The 22351-nt window shown below is 37.4% G+C and overlaps 1 protein-coding gene across 6 annotated transcripts in view; it reads right to left on the reverse strand.

The window, feature by feature from the left end:
- LOC137250527 (allatostatin-A receptor-like) overlaps nt 1-22351 on the reverse strand; it is a 68974-nt gene that overhangs the window by 2799 nt on the left and 43824 nt on the right. For all 6 annotated transcript variants that reach the window (XM_067783491.1, XM_067783490.1, XM_067783489.1 and 3 more), the window contains 4 exons: nt 14327-14612; nt 14009-14159; nt 12340-12458; nt 5327-5402 (listed from right to left, as the gene is read on the reverse strand). In XM_067783491.1, coding sequence (XP_067639592.1) covers nt 5327-5402; nt 12340-12458; nt 14009-14159; nt 14327-14612 — 632 coding nt within the window. The remainder of the gene's footprint in view (nt 1-5326; nt 5403-12339; nt 12459-14008; nt 14160-14326; nt 14613-22351) is intronic.

Genomic DNA, 22351 nt, shown 5'->3' on the forward strand with positions numbered 1-22351 from the left:
AACAGGGTGATTGGATTGGTTTCTTGACTCAATATATAACTTTAGAAAAAACTTTGTAAAATGGGTGTGACACCTACCATATTAAGTAGGAGAAAATTAAAAAGTTCCGCAGGGCGAAATCAAAAGCCCTTGGCATCATGGCAGGAATACAGTTCGTGGTATTCCATACCTAAATAAATTAGCGGCAGCCGAAAGATGATGTTCTGTGCCACTCTGGTCCACACTTTGGTCGATATCTCGAAAACGACTTCACATACATACAAAACGAAGGGCCCCCTTTTAAAACCCTCCTTCATAACTTTTATTTGATACCCATATCGTACAAACACATTATATAATCACCCCTGGTCCAGCTTTATGGCGATATCTCGGAGGCGTCCACATATAGAACTATGGCCTACTCCCATTTAAAATACTGTCTAATACCTTCCATTTGATACCCATGTCATACTAACACATTCCATGGTTACCCTAGGTTAATTTTCCTACATGGTGCTTTTCCCTTATTTTGTCTCCAAAACTCTCAGCTGAGTATGTAATGATCGGTTACACCCGAATTTATCTTTCCTTACTTCTTTTTCTGTAAAATTAACATCTCAACCCAAAGATAACAAACACAAGTTAAAATTTAAATAAATACAAATTTTAACATTGTTATATAGAACATTGCAATATTATATTGTGACGAAGTTAGGAAGTTCTTGATTATTCTGAATCGTCTGTTAAAGTTCGGTTCGCTGACAAGTCGAACAAGTAACTCAAATATTAACTATAGCAAAATGTTCTTTATTCACAGCACCAGTAATTCAGAGCTACGCGTGTACTTCACTTACAGTGTTTTAAAATCAAACTAAATCAGTATTCCTCAGCTTTCGCTTCTTTTATGCTCTCAGCTGATTTCGCCTATTTCTTCTAGGGTCAGGACTTTTCACGAACAGCCTTCTCGATTAGTTGTATTACATTTCTGACTATTTAGCTATATATATATATATATACTAGCAGACCCGGCAGACGTTGTTCCGCCCTAAATTTGGTCTATCTGCATATATTTTAATAAGCTTTTTCCGTCTAACTAACCTAACCTACCCTTCCGGCTAACTCTGCCCACGCCCCACCCCTCTTCACTTTTTCCTGATCCTTTTATTCACTGCTCCCTCCGTCTTTTTCGCTTCATATGTCTCCATTTTCGTCTCATTCTATTTCTTTCTCAGTCTCCTTCTCTCTTTTCTCTTCTCCCACGTTCTTCTCATTCTTCTTCAGCCCTTATTGCCTATCGCAGAGGGTGGTATGTATTTTGTTCCCGTCCCAGTCCCAGTCCCACTCCGAGTCTCATTCCCAGTCCTAGCTCTAATCCCAGCCCCAGTCTGTCTCTGGTCTACTTCCCGGAAAAAAGCATCGTAAATACTAATATAGGCAAATTTATATACCAAATTTCAGGCAAATCGAATGGGACGTATGTAAATGGGTATGTGGGTATTATCAATTCATGTCTCTGTTCGCATGCATATTTATCAGTTTTGCCAGGTTGATGCGACTAAATCGAATATCACAATGAAAATTACTTTAGAGCTCTCAGCAACAGCTTTCATTTCATATCCATATTACCCACACATTCCAGGGGTATTCGGGTCCACGTTTTGGCCTATATCTCGAGACCCTAGTCACCCAGCGGTACAATATATTACTCTGTACTAAAGAACTCATCAACAGCTTTCATTTGATATCCATATTATATAAACACATTATAGGGTACCCGGGCCCACGTTTGAACAAAATCGACCTACGCATCTCTTCAAACACCGGCGACCAACTAACACACATTTTAGCCTTTCCTTTTATATATATAGATTTTTATTTTTCACACTTCACTATAGTATTAAAGCGAAATGCAGATATTCGTTGCTTTTGAAATTCGGCTTAAAAATTGCACATGCAACAACTAAAGACTCTCCTGAATTAAAAAAAATGTTTCAGTACTTCTAAATCGCGGGCCCCCTCAGAAACACCGGGTCCGGGGGTAATCCCCCCATCCCCCCTCTCGCCGGGCCTGGTGATGTGCTATACTTGATATCATTAGCTATAATATTTTTTATTGATAAGCACGTTGTTTAATTGACACCAACCAATTACACGGAAGTATATCCGCACCAACTGAAAATATGAGTGCCGGTGCGTATACGTAACGTTTTATTGTTACGTATAAACATATAAAAAATTTGCAATAAAATAATATTGCGACTATAAACTGAGATATAACCTATCCTATATATCAAGTTAGATCAATCTACATACGGGGTGCAAAACAAATTCAAAATCGCTTCAGTAGTTTAGGAGTCCATCGCGGACAAACAACGTGACTCGTGATTTTTATATATAAAGATATATATATATATATATATATATATATCTATATATATATATATATATATATATATATATATATATGTTTGAGTGAAGTCATCTTCGCTGTCACCTGATGATCACATAATGTGTGACTATTTCCCTTTCTTCTGCGCACTTAGCTCCCGACTACATGTATATATGTATGTGAAATATTCTCTTTCCTCTTAGGGTGTGAACAGAGTGAGCACTGAAAGCCGATCCGAGATTGTCAGTGCGATAAAGGTTGTCAGTGCCATAAAACTGATTACATAAAAGTCAATACAAATAAGCTTGTATATAACACAGTGAACACCTACAAGAGCAGAGGGCAAAGCCGATAAGTGCGATAAAACAGTTTCAAAGCGGTTTGGCCGTTTTTTTGCATCGTTGATGTTTGCTTTTTAGCGTGCGGTCGCTTTTTTTAATGGTTTAAAAACAAAAAAATGGATATCGATCAATTAATAAGTGAAATCTATCAAATAACAAGTGAAAAAAATTGTTTTTTTTTTTGTGTCACTGGATGTTTTCCAAATTCTTTTGCGTAATAATTGCATTAATCACACCAGAAGAAGCAAAGTACTCTTCATCGGATGAATATATTACATAGTACAGCAATTTTATAAACACAAATGAACAATACGAATAAATGGCATTAAAGCAAAATACTTGGAATAAACAGAATGTCAGCGCTGATTCTCGCATTCATTATGTTATATACAAATTTTCTTCTCGCATGATAACAAGCTCGACTCGGCTCCGCTCGGCATCAGCGCTCACTCTGTTCGTACACTTTGCTTCGGTATTTAGATGTATGTGTGGCCGCTTTCTCTGATGTTGACATATATGTATATGTGGCGGCTTGCTCTTGCTGTTGTTGTGCATATATTTACTAACAACATAGTGATGTATCGAAATGCTTATATTCGACACAATATATAACAACACAATTTTCTCTCAGAATATCAAAGTAAGAAATAAGAGTAATATAAAATAATTAAACAAAAATTTTTAAGTTAAACGGTTTTATTGAAAACAATACTTACATGAAATAATAATAATACGAAAAGCTAGAAAATAATTAGGTAGGTCCTAGGTACTAGTCATCACACTCCTTATCAATCAAGGGCGTTGATCAGACAATTAAATAAAAGCGTTGGACGCGTCATATTTCTATTGATAGTCATAAGTAAAACCAACTGAACCTTAATCAGGTTATGCTACGCCACACATTTTTAGAAATTTCACGCGCCCAACGCTTTTATTTAATTGTCTGATCAACGCCCTTGATTGATAAGGAGTGTGATGACTAGTACCTAGGACCTACCTAATTATTTTCTAGCGTATTATTATTATTTCATGTAAGTATTGTTTTCAATAAAACCGTTTAACTTAAAATTTTTTTTTTTTATTATTTTATTTTCAAGTTTTTAGTCTTTATTTAATTGCCTGTTATTTCTCATTCTATTTAGTTCATTTAGTGACTCATTATTACAAGGACTCTTTCCTGACATTTTGTTACAACCTAAGTCCTCAATACATAATCCTTCCAAAGACTTTACTCGACTGCGCCACGTATGCTTGTCCCTCCTCCAACTCCAAAATATTTTGATGTCACTTCTACTGGACTGCGTGCAATATTTGTTCCAAATATGAGCCAAATCGGGCATCATAGGTCGCTTTCTATTCATGTATGTATTATGTGTTCCAAATATGGACCAAATCAAATCGGACCACAAATACGATTTTTGTAAATATCTCGATCCATGCGCCACCTAGCGGCGATTTTTTTCACAGGCCGATTTCTATTCTTGCATGTATTATGTGTTCCAAATATGAGCCAAATCGGATCACAAATACGATTTTTGTGAATATCTCGATCCATGCGCCACCTAGCGGCGATTTTTTTGCACAGGCCGATTTCTATTCTTGCATGTATTATGTGTTCCAAATATGAGCCAAATCGGACAAATGCGAATTTTGCGAATATCTCGATCCTTGCGCCACCTAGCGGCGAGTTTTTTTCTTATTATTGCATTGTCATCGGGTTCTGAACTATATTCCATGTTTCAAGCTTGTAGCTTATCGGGAAGTTACTTAAATTTCAATTACAAGATTCGTTCACAACGGCCGGCCTGTCAACTCAAGCTAAATAAAACCGTTTAAAAAAGATCTTTTGCGGGCGAAATGCATCATATTACGCTCAGCAAGCTTTCGGAATACACAGTATTTCTATCGACTTCAATCAGCCTTTCGTGGGAATGCGGCAGAACTGCGAGCAGTATATGTGGTATGACATCAGAATGCATAAAAAGGTTACATGACTTGCGTTGTTGGAATGCACTACATTCCAATCAACTCGATGCCACCTTTACTGGGATCTCTGTCATAAAGGGATAGAAGGTAACGATAAGGTAAATGAGTTAGCAAAGTAGGGTGCAACACTTGCTGAGTCGACGTTAGAGGTCCCAATCCGGTTGGGAGGATTCAAAAGGAGACAGGAGTTGCATATGATCCATCATCGATATTCATTCTCTCACTTTGCCCGTTTACGAGCTGGCGTTCATTCAAGAGAAGTTTTTTATTGATTTGTTATGAAAACAGGTCTTAGTGGCTGCTAGTAATAGGTTCGTGTCCGATCAGTAGAGGTTTTTCATACCATTTTATAATAAATAATTGTCCGCGTCCAGTCAGGAAATTGTCCGCCCAACGTAAGAAAGTTTGTTCTCAAAACTCTTATTGCATAAGAGAGGCCTCCCTGTATAATATTATAAAATTTTCACTATCAATAAATTTTTAGTGGCAATTGAGTTTTAGTGATAGTGAAAAATTTCGAACCCTGATACGATATACTTATTTAAAACACGGCTTTACACATAAAAGGGCTTAAATCATTTTGTGTACGTAAATTGTATCATTTCATGAGAAGGATATCTTATTTACTTACATGTATGGGAAGCCAACATATAGCAAATGCCAACACAACAACAACCACCATTCGTATAACACGGCGTTTCCCTTTCCTAGAATAAAGTATTCACATATTGGTTATTGTAGTGTTCAAAGGGTTAAAAAATGGAGTGAATAGCAAATACAGTAGAATCTCGAAAATTTACCATAATGTCCCAACGATGTTTAAATTTTCCGGAAAAATAACCTTTCCAAGCGGTTCTTAAATTTAAAACAATACAATGCCTCTGTGCTTTGATTTAATCAAGTTTTATATTGAAAATCATGGAAACAACTTAAAATTAAAATTTAATAATAAACATGACTTCGAAAATGTTGTGAATTACGATTTTTGTGAATATCTCGATCCATTCGATTTATATTCTTGCATGTATTATGTGTTCCAAATATGAGCCAAATCGGACCACAAATGCGAATTTTGCGAATATCTCGATCCATGCGCCACCTAGCGGCGATTTTTTTTGATAGGTCGCTTTTTATTCTTGTATGTATTATGTGTTCCAAGCATGAGCCAAGTCGGACCACAAATACGATTTTTGTGAATATCTCGATCCTTGCCCCACCTAGCGGCGATTTTTTTCATAAGTGGCTTTTTATTCTTGTATGTATTATGTGTTCCATATATGAGCCAAATCGGACCACAAATGCGAATTTTGCGAATATCTCGATCCATGCGCCACCTAGCGGCGATTTTTTTTCTTATTATTGCATTGTCATCGGGTTCTGAACTATATTCCAAGTTTCAAGCTTGTAGCTTATCGGGAAGTTACTTAAATTTCAATTACAAGATTCGTTCACAACGGCCGGCCTGTCAACCAAGCTAAATAAAACCGTTTAAAAATGAAGCGGTTGTATTAATTTAGATTTTTTAATGCTGTATAGGACAATATGAAACTTTATAATTTTTTATACCCAGCTGTACTTGTACAAAGGGTATTATAACTTTGATTGGATAACGGTTGGTTTTACAGGTATTAAGGAATCGAGATAGATATAGACTTCCATGTATCAAAACTCACAGTATCGATTGAGCCATGTCCGTCCGTCTGTCCGTCCATCCGTCTGCCGGTTAATACGATGACTTGAGTAAATATTGAGATATCTTCACAAAATTTGGTACACGAGCTTATCTGAACCCAGAATAGATTGGTATTGAAAATGAGCGAAATCGGATGATAACCACGCCCACATTTTATATATATAACATTTTGGAAAACAAAAAAACCTGATTATTTAGTAAATAATACACCTAGAATGTTGAAATTTGACATGTGGACCGATATTGAGACTCTCGATCCAAATTTTTAAAATTTTTGTAAATACGCGTGTTACCGCCCACTTGTGATAAAATCAATATTACAGATATTATTAATCATAAATCAAAAATCGTTAAACCTATCATAACAAAATTCGGCAGAGAGGTTGCCTTTACTATAGGGAATGCTTTAAAGAAAATTTAACGAAATCGGTTACGGACCACGCCCACTTTTATATAAAAGATTTTTAAAAGAGTCGTGCACGAATAAAATAACTATATCTTTGCAAACAAGAGCTGTATATCAATGGTATTTCATTTCCCAAGTGGATTTATAACAATAAATAGGAAAAACTTCAAACTTAAAAAAATGGGCATGACTAAGCAATTTTCTATGTTTCGGGGGCCATAACTCGAAGAAAAATTAATTCAGAATAGAACCTATGTATATGTTTTGTTGCACAGCCTTATAACACTATTAGGCTCACAAAAAAAACAACAACAGCATTTCAAGTGTACAGCTGGGTATGTAATGTTCGGTTTCACCCGAACTTAGACTTCCTTACTTGTTTTTTAGTTTTGATTACAGGGCTTTGACATGCGTCGATATCTAAAACTGCTCAGCAAAAGAAGAAATATAATCAGCTGACTGTAAAACTAAGGGATTCATTCTGTATTGCGAACGATAGCTCAGACGAATGATCCGCCTCCAAATGATTTCGTCTAGCAATGGTATTCTCTATAATTTTCGTTCGGCCTTTATGTTTTTTACTTTATTTCAAACAAAAATGTTTAAGCAATTATCAAGCAAGTAAGGAAGGCTAAGATCGGGTGTACCCGAACATTACATACTCAGTTGAGAGCTGTGGAGACAAAGTAAGGGAAATCACCATGTTGTAAAAGGAACCTAGGGTAACCCTGGAATTTGTTTGTATGGCATGTGTATCAAATGGAAGGTATTAAAGAGTATTTTAAGAGGAAGTGGGCCATAGATCTATAGATGGACGCCATTTAGAGATATCGCCATAAAGGTGGACCAGGCCTGACTCGAGAATTTGTTTGTACTATATGGGTATCAAATGAAATGTGTTAATGAGTATTTTAGAAGGGAGTGGGCCTTAGTTCTACAGGTGGAGGCCTTTTCGGAATATCGTTATAAAAGTGCACCTGGGTTGACTCTAGAATGCGTTTGTACAATATGGGTGTCAAACGAAAAGTGTAATTAGTGTTTTAAAAGGGAGTGGGCCTTTGTTCTATGGGTGGACGCCTTTTCGGGATATCGCCATAAACGTGGAACAGGGATGACTCTAGAATGCGTTTGTATAATATGGGTATCAAATGAAAGGTGCTAATGAGTATTTTAAAAGGGAGTGGGCCTTAGTTCTATAGGTGGACGCCTTTTCGAGATATCGCCATAAAGGTGGACCAGGGGTGACTCTAGAATTTGTTTGTATAATATGGGTATCAAATGAAAGGTGTTAATAAGTATTTTAAAAGGGCGTGGGTCTTAGTTCTATAGGTGGACGCCTTTTCGAGATATCGCCATAAAGTGGACCAGGGGTGACCCTAGAATTTGTTTGTACGATATGGGTATCAAATGAAAGTCGTTAATGAGTATTTTAAAAGGGCGTGGGTCTTAGTTCTATAGGTGGACGCTTTTTCGAGATATCTCCATAAAGGTAGACCAGGGGTGACTCTAGAATTTGTTTGTACGATATGGGTATCAAATGAAAGGTGTTAATGAGTATTTTAAAAGGGAGTGGGCCTTAGTTCTATAGGTGGATGCCTTTTCGAAATATCGCCATAAAGGTGGGCCAGGGGTGACTCTAGAGTTTTTGTGTATGATATGGGTATCAAATGAAAGGTGTTAATGAGTATTTTAAAAGGGTGTGGGCCTTAGTTCTATAGGTGGACGCCTTTTCGAGATATCGCCATAAAGGTGGACCAGGGGTGACTCTAGAATTTGTTTGTACGATATGGGTATCAAATGAAAGGTGTTAATGAGTATTTTAAAAGGGCGCGGGCCTTAGTTCTATAGGTGGACGCCCTTTCGAGATATCGACATAAAGGTGGACCAGGGGTGACTCTAGAATTTGTTTATACGATATGGGTATCAAATGAAAGGTGTTAAAGAGTATTTTAAAAGGGAGTGGGCCTTAGTTCTATAGGTGGATGCCTTTTCGAGATATCGCCATAAAGGTGGGCCAGGGGTGACTCTAAAATTTTTTTGTACGATATGGGTATCAAATGAAAGATTTTAATGAGTATTTTAAAAAGGCGTGGGCCTTAGTTCTATAGGTGGACGCCTTTTCGAGATATCGACATAAAGGTGGACCAGGGGTGACTCTAGAATTTATTTGTACGATATGGGTATCAAATGAAAGGTGTTAATGAGTATTTTAAAAAGGAGTGGGCCTTAGTTCTATATGTGGACGCCTTTTCGAGATATCGGCATAAACGTGGACCAGGGGTGACTCTAGAATGTGTTTGTATGATATGGGTATCAAATTAATGGTATTAAATAGGGTTTTAAAAGGGAGTGGCCCTTGGTTGTATATGTGAAGGCGTTTTCGAGATATCTACCAAAATGTGGACCAGGGTGATCCAGAATATCATCTGTCGGGTACCGCTAATTTATTTATATATGTAATACCACGTACAGTATTCCTTCCAAGATTTCAAGGGCTTTTGATTTCGCCCTGCAAAACTTTTTCATTTTTTCTACTTAATATGGTAGGTATCACACCCATTTTACCAAGTTTTTTCTAAAGTTATATTTTGCATCAATAAACTAATCCAAATACCATGTTTCATCCCTTTTTTCGTATTTGGTATATAATTATGGCATTTTTTTCATTTTTCGTAATTTTCGATATCGAAAAAGTGGGCGTGGTCATTGTCGGATTTCGGCCATTTTTTACACCAATACAAAGTGAGTTCAGATAAGTACCTGAACTGAGTTTAGTAAAGATATATCGATTTTTGCTCAAGTTATCGTGTTAACGGCAGAGCGGAAGGACAGACGGTCGACTATGTATAAAAACTGGGCGTGGCTTCAACCGATTTCGCCCTTTTTCACAGTTATCGTCCTAGAAGCTAAGCCACTACCAAATTTCACAAGGATTGGTTAATTTTTGTTCGACTTATGGCATTAAAAGCATCCTAGACAAATTATATGAAAAAGGGCGGAGCCACGCCCATTTTGAAATTTTCTTTTATTTTTGTATTTTGTTGCACCATATCATTACTGGAGTTTAATCTTGGCATAATTTACTTATATGCTGTAAAGATATTAACTTTTCTTTTAAAATTTGAATTAAAAAAAAATTTTTTTTAAAAAGTGGGCGTGGTCGTTTTCCGATTTTGCTAATTTTTATTAAGCAGACATAAAGTAATAAGAGTAACGTTCCTGCCAAATTTCATCATGATATCTTCAACGACTGCCAAATTACAGCTTGCAAAACTTCTAAATTACCTTCATTTAAAAGTGGGCGGTGCCACGCCTATTGTCCAAAATTTTACTAGTTTTCTATTCTGCGTCATAAGCTCAACTCACCCACCAAGTTTCATCTCTTAATGCGTATTTGGTAATGAATTATCGCACTTTTTCGATTTTTCGAAATTTTCGATATCGAAAAAGTGGGCGTGGTTATTGTCCGATATCGTTCATTTTAAATAGCGATCTGAGATGAGTGCTCAGGAACCTACATACCAAATTTCATCAAGATATCTCAAAATTTATTCAAGTTATCGTGTTAACGGACAGACGGACGGACGGGCGGACGGACGGACAGACATGGCTCAATCGAATTTTTTTTCGACACTGATGATTTTGATATATGGAAGTCTATATCTATCTCGATTCCTTTATACCTGTACAACCAACCGTTATGCAATCAAAGTTAATATACTCTGTGAGCTCTGCTCAACTGAGTATAAAAATACATTGCCGGCGTTCAGCATACTGCAAATTTACTAGCGATTCGTCTCTGGGGCGGAACGAACGTACGTTTCGTAATATAGAATGAGGCCCTAAATTAGTAGAATAGAAACATTCACAAACAGCGTTAACTATCAGGGAAATAGGTCGATCAAATGTGTTTGGGTGAGAGTTATAATCATTTTATAAAAGCTGAAAAGTTTCGTTAAGTTTGAAATTCGTTTTACATTGTTTAAAAAGAAAGGGTTTGTAGACTCTTGTAGTTCGAGAGGGATTAATAAAGTGCACTTCTTTCAGAAGAAATTGGCTTGAAATCTATTCATTATCATATTCTAGTTGAGAACTCAACCGCTCTGGAACAATATTCTATAAAATCGTGCAAAGCAATCCGCCTATGGAACCAGAGTTAGAGGGCACCCCAACTCCGCTGGAAGGACCAGGTGGAAAATGATTTAAAATCCCTTGTTGTGACCGATTGGCGGTTAACGGTCAATTAATTACGTAAGCTTAACAACTTAAATCCGTCTAAAAAAAAGTGTTACTCAATCGACGCGTAAGTCTTGCAAAGCTTTACATCATGTAAATATCGTTTACAAATAGCACAAACAGAATTGGGCCCAGATTACTGCACTGAAGAACATCAAAGGTCTCTCTATGATACTAGAAAACATATTTTTTTAACGATTATACTTAGGTGATTTGTAACGTTTGTTTCGAACAACTTCGTGATAGCGGCGGTCTAGTTTTCCCACGAAAGTTTTCAATGGATGACTTAATACCAATTTTATGGAGAGGGATTAGAAAGGATTATTCCTATTCCGTCATCAAAACGCCATACTTTAAAGATATGTTAAACAGATCTGTAAGAAGTTGGTAGATATATTTTGCACATTTCTTAAAAACACATATTGGAATTAAATCAGGGCCGTATGCAAACGATTTTTTAAGGTCTTCTGATACAGTAAAATATCTTCAGGGAATAAATGTAGACCAGAGATCGAGTTACTTGGATGCAGTTTATAAGGATATTTCCAAGGTATTGAAGCAATCTCAAGGGAATAATTAGATTTGAAAAATTTTGGGAAGAAAATTGCCCAAGTATTTAAATAAATGTTTGGGATATCAAATTTCATTATGTGAGTTTGCAATGACTTTGTTGCCATTCATTGCACAAAGTATGCAAAACTCACTGGTTCAGAAACTGATGAATCACTAAATGTTTGCAAACCTTTGCTTAGTCTTACTACGCTGACAATAACTTCCAACATCTTTATACGGGAAATTTATAGAAATTCGCGAAATGTTCGGAAATAGGCGGAATACCGGCGCCTTATTTTATTGCAAAATAAATAGATAGGTTTGAAAAAATGGAAAAGCTTAGAAATTTTAACAACGAGTGAACTTTTTATAGTGGTACGTTGACGCCCAAATTCAGTGAACTAAGCCGGACGATAAACTTTTCCCTGAGTGAATTTCGATGTGTAAGATGGTCAATCGTTCAGAATTTCTTTTTTACTGTCCAAAGCAGAAATAAGTCGTATATACATATGAAAATATCGTCTTCCTTAAAACAACCATTGTTTTATAAATTTTGTATATAATTGGACTTTGTTGGAGCTATGTGAATGAGTACATGGCTGAAATATATATCTATTACACCGTGGTTGCGATACAGCGTTAGCACCACTTGAAACTAGTATTTGGTACCTACCAATCAAAATGCAAACTCAACGAAACTGAGCCATATTTAACAGCAAACAACACATACAACGTTATATACTTAAAGCAGAATTACCTGGACTCTTCAGATGGTTTAACGCCAGGTGAACTTCTCCACAAGCGCGCCAACATTCCCACATAAAGAACGCAAATCAAAGTCAACGGTGCAACATATGTTGATACAAAGAAGGAAATCTACGGAAATGAAATAAATTATTCAAACGGAAATTTAGGGGCATATTATGTACAAAGCAACGGGTCGTATTTCCTTGTGTGAATCAGAATTCGTTTGATATAAGAAGATTCATTCACCTCAGTGAGTGGAACTAAAGCAGCAGTTACCCACCGAAGTATGTAACGTACGTATACGTATGCCGTACGTACACAAATTTCAGCGAAATTTATGCCCGTAGTGGCAACGAAAAAAATGTTGCCATTGACCTGCTTGAATGCATGCTTATGGAAACATCACAATATATTTTCACAATTTTTCAAGCTTTGATCAGGTGTTTTTGCATAAAACTGCAAACGGTCAAAAATTAGGGCACAAAAGTTTACTAGGCAACTCTGTCTAGTGAGAGAGCGATCAGCTGACAAGTTCTTACGGAAAAAATCAAAATTGTTTTGATTTCTACGTTCCGGGATACATACGTACGTGCGTTGCACGTCGGTGAGTTTTCGTTTACATCGCACATTCATAACATGCCAACCTAATATAAACGCACGCAAGTCGTTTTCTGTCAAAAATGTCTCATGCACATACAACTTGTATGAGAGCAACCCAAATTTAATTTGCTGCGTCAAAACCTAACTCCATTTCCAATTTTTGTTCTGCGTGACATATAGATTTGACGTTTGCACACATGCTTTACATTGTCGCAACGCATGCTTATTTGGGTTTGGGCAAAAAACGCGGTTGTTTGCGTTCGCTAAAAAACGCTGTGCGGTTTTATTAGGTTGGCATGTAAGATAGATCGTGTCAGCTGACACGTTTTTTGTACGTTTTGTTTATTTTTTTTTATATTAAGCGGCAGTTACCCACCGACGGGTGCCGTACTTACGGACGTTTGTCGTACGAAACACGTTTGACCGAACCCTCAAGCCATGTATATAACATATTTGTGTGTGTATTGTTTAGAGCAAAGCACTGTTGCCATTGACCAGTTTGCATGCATGCTTATGCAAACATCAACTTTTGGAATTACAATTTTTCATAGTGCAAATGGCAGAAACAAATACTGAATAAGAATTTCTAGTTCATTTATTTGTAACCTCGAATTTTATATAATAACTTTAGGATATTTCAACATAATTTTTAACAATCTTAGGCCTTTTTGTATAATAACTGCAAACGGTCAAAAATCAGCGCACATAAGTTTACTAGGCAACTCTGTCTAGTGAGAGAGCGATCAGCTGACACGTTCTTACGGAAAAAATCAAAATTGGTTTGATTTCTCCGTTCCGGGCTACGTACGTACGTGCGTTGAACGTCGGTGAGTTTTCGTTTGCATTGCACACTCATAAGTTAGGTCGTGTCAGCTGACACGTGTTTTCTACGTACGCTCGTGGGTAACTGATGCTTTATATAGTGGTGAATGTGAATAACAGTGACTGCGATGCAAAGTTTCAAGGCGTCGTACATAATAATGCGCCAAATACAAAATGTTTAGCTTCCACAAAGTCTTGCAAAATTAGAATTCAATAAAAAAGTAAACACATAGTAATTAATGTTAAGAAGTTATCACCTGAAATCCGATTAAACTCCAACCCTCGTCTTCAGTAGAGAAAACGCAAGCTGTATAACGGCGACCCTTAAAATAATAGAAACGTACTGAATGTACCAGCGCCACTGGAACTGTTAACGTGACTATGAGTACCCAAGCACAGAGAATGGCACTGTAATAATAAATTTAAATACAACGAAAGCTTAAGCAGGATTGACTTATTTTTGCTTTCGTAAAAATAACAAAGGTAAAGAGACATATTCAATTGTAACGCCAAAAAATAAATCAATACCAAAAAGTAGGTTGGCTTTACATTGATTTATTTATACAAGTACTTACAGTATTGCATTACGTTCTGTACGCAATGACATGCTCGTCACCGGATGTACTACAGCCAGAAAACGATCAAAGGACATCAGCACTAAAGTGTAAACGCTACAATGGCATGTAACCACAATCATGTATTGCACAAATTTACACCATAAATTGCCAAAGGGCCATGTAGGAAGCACATAATCAGCAGCCGTAAAAGGTACACAGAAGACGACGAATAAAATATCAGAGACTGCAAGATTTATGATGAGTAAATTGGTTGTGGAGCGCATCTGTTGATTGGCAACTATTACTGTGAGGATGAGAAAATGTTTAGAATGTGTGATAAAGTTTTTGGTATGCATATTCGGATAAATTTTTTGGTTATTATTTATAGATATAAGTGATTTATGGGTTATTCCATGTCATCTAGACTTTTGTACATATCCCTTTTGAACATATCTGTCAACAGTGATGTAAGTTCTCTTCGAATTAATAGAGTTTTGGAACTCTAATACGGCAAGGATTGTTGGTATATACCGATAGCACCGATACATAGGACGCACGGTGGACGTGGCAAAGTAGAAAAACGATGAGATATTACAGTTTACTACAATGACCATAGAACGAACGCGCAATTGGAAGCCAAGTTGTTAGTTTTGTGTGGGGAAAGAAACTTCGCCAACAATAATTGTCGTTCACGGCTGTGAAAAAGCATAAATCCAAGCTCTTAATTAAGGCCGGGCGTTTCAATGTTACGTTTATTTGCGCCTGCGCACCAATAAATGATGCGGTGGACAAGGATAAGGGCTCCTTTTATGATAATCTAGAAAAGGCATACGATGAATGCCCCACCATGATACTTTTTTTTTGGCCTGAGGTCTGAAAAATGCCTAATGCACCATAATTTCTACCGTCGCAGTAACCGTGTGTCCGTAGACTAAAAAACAGCCCCATTTTGGAATCGATGCCCACCCCGATACCACTTTCGCATTACTTCAGGGTGGCGTTCCATATTTCTCATTTTTAAGAGCCCTGTCCCTGCGTCCGGGTTCCCGCTATTTGCTCTGAGTGTCGATTTAAGCGCCACTGGTTCGCCGGCGAATTTCTCTGCGCTCACTCTCAGCATCCATCAGGCGTGTCATTTTGCTTACTGCAGTCCAGCATTCCTTCCTGTTGCACATTTCTGGTACTAAGTTTCTCGTGGTAGGTTTATCCCCAAAAACTCTATGCAAGGTGAGTTTTTCTCGTGAAAACGGGGGCAGCATGACGTTTTCTGCGTTTTCTAACTCCGTGGTACATATTCGGCAAAGACGATCTTCCCCTATCCCACGCTTCATAAATACTCTTTGAAACAGCCATTTCCACTCAGTATTTGCGTGAGATGGTAATTCTGTTTGCTGTGCTTCCGCTCATTCCATTGATCTACGTCCCAAACAAGCGGGAAGGTTCAACGCCCTTTACTCGAGGCCTCCCACCGTTCTTGCCACTTAGCTATTGTTTGTGTCCTAGCTTTTTTCTTGCTTTCTTCAGCTGGTCGCTCGATATTAGTGTTATGCATATCGGCCATTTCGCTTGCCAGTAAGTCCACTGGGATTTTCCGGGTTAGGACCAGGATCGCGTCGTCGGACACCGTCCGATAAGCACATGCTATTCTTTTAGCTGCAAGTTGGTATGCTGCTAATATATATTTTTGATGGGTCCGTTTAGATCCATACCACACTGTTGCTGAGTATAGTATTATCGAGCTGGTTACTGTGGACAATAGCTGACAGGTAGCTTCGCTCGGACCACCAATGTTGGGCATTATTCGCATAAGTACTCCATTAAATTTGGGGATTTTCTCTCCCACCGCTCTGAAGTGCTCTTTGAAAGTTAACTTATAGTCAACGTGCACTCCTAAGTATTTTAGAGAATCCTTTGAGGTGATTTTATGATCCCAAGCAGTTAAGACTAACTCGTTCACCGACCGTTTGGAGCTTATTAATACCACTTCTGCCTTTTGGCTAGCCAACTCCAGTCCCGAATTGTTCAGCCATTTCTAGCGTGCTTTCTTGTAGATCAATCTTTAGCACCCCGTCATACATTGCATGCCAAACCGTCTGACCCAGAACAGATCCCTGTGGTATGCTTCCAGTGATGTTGTACTCCATTGCTCCTTGATCTGTGGTAAAAAAAGTACTCTGTCATTAAAATAGCTACCAATTATTCTGCGTAAGAAAGCAGTAATTATGCTGTATGACTTTAACGCCAGGGTAGGCTTGGTCCTACAGTCGGAAAATTTTGCATCCACAATGTAACAACTCCCAGCGAACCAACTCCTATTAGCTTTGCCGTGGCGGTTAGTTTCGGCGTAAAAAGGTAAACAGGTGGGTGACAGAAGGTTTAAGCTAACTCAGCTGACGTAAAGATTGTGCTTTAGTTGTTTTTATTGTGTTGGTAGCTATCGAGGGAGCAGACGAATTCGATACACATTGATGGCGTAAAACATGTTGCGGTACGATCAAGGTAATGAGCTGTTCAAATAAGTAGGCTAAGAAGAAATGTATTCCGCTGGAAACTCCTTGGAGGGATTGCTACTTATTCTAGCTGAAGTATGCTTTTTACCAATTCTTAGGTAACGTTCAATCCACCAAGGAGTTTCCAGCACGATTTAAGCCTTCCCAAAAATCAACTGTAAACCCTCCAACCCGAAACGAATTCTGATTATTTAGTAAACGCGGCGCTGTTGACCCCAAGTTCTTCACACTAGCAGGCGTTGAATTGCCAGGAAGGTTCAAGGAGGTCATATAAAAGCAAAATAAGTTGAGTGTGGCGGTGAGTAACTAGGCAATTGAGAATTAATTTACTCACTCTAGATACAAAAATTACGCGCTACCAGTCGCTCATCATACCTATCCTGATATATTGCTCGGAATCATGGTCTGTATCGAGAGAGGTGGCTCATGGAGTGTTCAAGAGCAAAAACGTCCTACGGAAAATCTATGGTCCTATTAATAATTCCGACAACGAATATCGAAGGAGTTTAGATGATGGGCTGTACAAGTTTTACGCAGTTATAAAGATAGTGCAGTGAATAAAAGCCCAGAAGGACGAAATAGCTCTGGCCATAAAAGTATTTCAATCGACAATCGTGTCTGGAAGCAAAGGCAACGCAAAACCTCCCTTGAGTTTTTAGAGACAGGTGGAGGACGACTTGATCTTCTATGGTGCCTCCGGTCGGCGTCAGTTATCGCGAAATCGGTGTAGCTGGCGTGACTTGTTACAAACCGCCACAATACCTCAGGCGGCTAAGCACCAATCAATGATGATGATGTATCATAATAAAACAGTTTTGACGTACTATGACAAAAGAATCTGCTTTGCTGATAAAAAGAATTACCCAAATAAAAGAGAATGCAAGACAGATACTTCCGCTACAAAAAGTATGCACGCATACCATAAGAAAAATAAAAAAATAGGTCTTAAATGTGAATGCTACTTCTTCCTGTTCTTTTGTTTACCGGAAAACTGAACAAAAAATCTAAATGAATGTTTTCTAAGCAAAAAATAAAAAATCTTATTTCCGTTGCAGGTGCACAAAAATGCAAATGCAATGGAAAGTGAGAAGCAATGCTTGAAGAACAAACAGGAAATAATTATTGAGGCGACAAAAGTTCAATTACACTCTTCTTGTTTTGTACCCAAGCAGCTTTCTTTCTTTAATAAGTATTTGTTGTGATAAACTAGTCGATGTTAAAGTTTTAGTAGAATGGGAAATGCTGGACGCAAGCTGGGGCAGTGAGAAGTATGAATTCTAAGTTCTGTATCAAATGTTGCTTAGCGATTACCCAAAACTGATCAGATCTACATTGGAGCACATTATATGAAGATATTTAGAAATCTAAACAAGTTAAAGGAGCATGGTGGAAGATATAGGAGCAAAGGAGACGAGAAGGAAATGACAATAAGATACGATTAAAAGTAAAGACAATAGGGAAATTTAGTTACTAACAGACTTGGCCCTTAACTATTAAACGACTTTGCCTGTCCAACAAGGCGCTTCAGTTGCTTCTTTGCTGATTACCTGGCGCTAATTGGTCATGCCGAAGGAACTCAAATTTTTGTCCACCTGGTTCTTCCAGCGGAGTAGTAGCTGCCTCCTTCCTCTACTTCCATTGCCTTATTCAGATAAAAATACTTTCTTAGCCAGAATATCATCTTTCTTTCGCCTCACATGGCCTAGCCAGCGAAGCTGTTGCATTTTAATTCGCTGGACTATGTTGACTATGCTGTACGAGCTTTATTCAGACTGCCCATCATTAAATCTTCTCCGGCATTCGCCGTCGCCAAAGAACAGAGTTCCGTCAATCTCTTGAAACCTTTTTCTCTCGATATTGTCATCTGATATTGTCATAGGTCCCAGCTTTTGCACCGTATAGCAAGACAGGTACGATAAGTGACTTGTAGGGCATGATTTTCAGTTATCGAGAACGAACTTAAACTATCAATTGCCTACTAAGTCCAAATAATCATTTGTTGACAAGAGTAATTTTCCTCTGGATTTCTAGAGTTTCTTTCTTTTCAGTTTCTCTTAGAAAACATAATAATTGAAATTCAATTATTATAAACCGGTGTTAAGCTCATGAATTCTTAAATATAAGTATAAACTGAACACACCATTAAACAAACATACATAAATATGTACAACTGAGCCCTTGTTTACAAAGTTTCTCATTCGCAACGAAGAAGAACTTTACAAAAACAAATCTACATGACACAAATCAATATAGAGACAAAATATCTCAATTGTGTTGTTAGTGTAGAAATGAGAAAAACTGAATTAAGCATAAAAACAAATACCAGCAGGATGGCCTAGTGGTTAAAGGCTACTGCAGTTTCACCATGTGATTCACGGTTCGAATCCCGGTGAAACCCTTGATAACATTACAAAATTGCCTGATGATGATTACGTTGGCGGTTTTCGAAATGGGTCCATTGCAATATTCCAGTAAATGTTTCTTTCTTTTCAGTTTCTCTTAGAAAACACAATAATTAAAATTCAATTATTATAAGCCGGTGTTAAGCTCATGAATTCTTAAATATAAATCTAGACAGATGTTGTTGTTTATGTTGATACTGGTTTCTAAATAAACGAAGTATTTTCATAATTCAAAAGTATAGCCGGCAATACAGGTATGGTTGCCGTCTCTTTGCTCGTTATGTTACGTACTTTGTTTTGTTCTCATTTGCCATCAAGCCCATATTTTCTGCTTCATTTTGCAGTTTGGAGTAAGCAGAACTTACAGCTTACAGAACTAGGCAACTTACAGACCAATGATATCAATGTCGTCAGTATTCGCCAGTAATTTCACGCTTTTATTGAATATTTACTCGGAGCGGTTAAGTTTTGCAGCTAGTATAATTTTCTCCAGCATCAAATTGAAGAAATCGCACGAAAAACGGTCACCCTGCCTAAAACGCTGTTTAGTTTCTAACGGCTCGGAAAGGTCCATCCCAGTTCTGACTGAGGTGATGGTGTTGCTCAACAATTTTTTTCACAGCCCTATAAGTTTTGCGGGGAAACCAAAATCAGAAAAAGCGGCATATAGGCAGCTCTTTTTCGTGCTGTCGAAGACGGCTTTAAAATAGACGAAGAGATGATGTGTGTAAATTTTTTTTCGCGGGTTTTTTCCAAGACTTGGCGCATAGTGAACATCTTGTCGTTGGTAGATTTACCAGACCTGAAGCCGCACTAACAAGGTCCAATCAGCCGATTCACATTGGGCTTCAATCTCTCGCACAATTCACTTGATAGGATCTTATATTCGATTCTAACAAGGCTGATTCAGCGTTAGTTGGTGCAGTTTGTAGGTTCCTTCTCTTTTGGACTGGCCAAAGAACACTTGGAATCCAATCGTCGGGCATGCACTCGTCCGAACATGTTTTGAAAATAAGCTGATGCATGCGCCCTACCAACAACCCGCTGGCGTAGTTGAATATCTCCGTAGGCAATCCGTCTGCGCTCGAGGCCTTGTTGCTCTTCTTTTTTAACTATCTCATGGCGCAACGATACAAGGTGGCAGCATGGGACAGCTGATTTTAAGTTTTTTTTTATTTGATTTGATACATCAAAATACGGTGCAGTACGATTTTGACATTTGTCCATCGAATTTACAAAAACAAAGTACATTAAATTTTTATTTATGTTTGTAGGTATGTCACCATGCTGCCACCTTGTATCGTTCCGCTATGAACTATCTTAATTTTAAACACTTAAAAATAGAGACTAACTGTGAAAAACAATGAAATTTCTTTTTTGCCCATAGATCAATCTCTTTAACAGAACTAATTTAGTTTACGTCGGACGTCCGCAAATAGTGGAACAATTGTGAATACTCAATTTACACGTATTCTTATTCTCTTTTATTTAGTACTCGCTGAGCATTTGGCGCAGCAACATCTATTGTGTGCGTCGCTCGCAATGTTGACGAATGTTGTCCATATGTATATGTAAACAAAAATATGGATTATACTGTTTTCACACAGAAACTTAATGATCTCATTTCACCTGCTAATGAAATCGTAAATTTTTTGCTTTCACACAGAAGTAACTGCTCGATTTGTATGAAGGATGAGACAGACAATCATGGCGGAACGATACAAGGTGGGAGCATGGTGACTTACCTACAAACAAAAAAAATTCCATGTACTTGTAAATTCGATGGACAAATGTCAAAATCGTACTGCGCCGGTAGTTGATTTATCAAATCAAATAAAAAAGGTTATAATCAGCTGTTCGATGCGGCCACCTTGTATCGTTCCGCCATGCAGACAATGACATTTGCTTTGACAAATGACATTTTTAAGCACTGAACACACAAAAACTAAGAAGCGGAAACGGAAGCGGAACGCTACCAACAGAGTTGCATTGTGCTTTTGACTTCATTAGGCATTCGATTAGCTACTAATGAAATAATAATAGATTCGAATTTTGTAGGGAAGATTGAGCTCAATAAGCGTCTTAATGTAGAAAATTGCCTTTATTATTCAATAAGCCGTCTGTGTGAAAATAGTATTAGGGTTGTTTATTGTGCGAAAAACTGCATCTTACGATAAACCTTTATTTTACAGTGTAGAATTGGCAAAATCGAAAAAACAAATCATAAAAAACGATTTTGTCTTGTTACTTACTATTAAGCGAATAAACAACGCAAAACGATGAATTAAGGCCGCGGCACAATGATATTTTTCATATAGATGCGTTTAGCACAAGCTTATGCATTCGAGTAACATCGCCACAATCAACCAAGATGTTGCGTCCGTAAATATGAAGGAACTTCAGACTTGGCAATTGAAGTTTATTACACCTTACCTATTCACATAAAAAATTTCGCGAGGCACTGTTATAAACATTATCCCTATACAACAATAATACTTCATAACATATTTTGTGTGGTATTCGATTGTTATATTAGAGTTTTTAATTGAAAAAAATTTTAGAAAATTTATCAACTAGTGGGAAAAATAATTTCCCTTGCAAAGTGTGCCAGCACCCTTAGACAAAGCAAATGTCAAATTCGTCTTCTTATGATTTGCTTCCAACAAAATTTGCGAGTTGGCTACTTTTCAATATCAGATGGTGCCAGTGTTGCTCATTCTACCGTTCTCCATAAAAATACGTGCAATCTATTCATAATGCATAAGCTTGTGTTAAACTCGGTGCCCCCATTAATTCAGAAAACAAAAATTCAGAAGCACATTTTTTCAGAAAACATTAGTCAGAACCCTTTTTCAGAAAGACAAAATTCAGAGGTCAAAACTCAGAAGCCAAATCTCAGAAGTCAAATTACAGAAGGCAAATTTCAGAAGGTAAAATTCAGAAGTCAAAATTCAGAAAGTAATCAGACTACAGAAAAAACATAAAATTTTTCTCAAAATTTAGAAACAATAATTTATTTGGAAGGAATTATGTATAAAGAAAAAGTAGTAAAATCTAAAATTTTAAATTGTGTGCAATAGCAAGCATGTAATTAGTTAAATCTTTTCGCGTTTATCTTTTTCAAATGAATT

This window comes from Eurosta solidaginis, chromosome 4 (genome assembly GCF_040869045.1).
Source record: "Eurosta solidaginis isolate ZX-2024a chromosome 4, ASM4086904v1, whole genome shotgun sequence".
Lineage (NCBI taxonomy): Eukaryota > Metazoa > Arthropoda > Insecta > Diptera > Tephritidae > Eurosta > Eurosta solidaginis.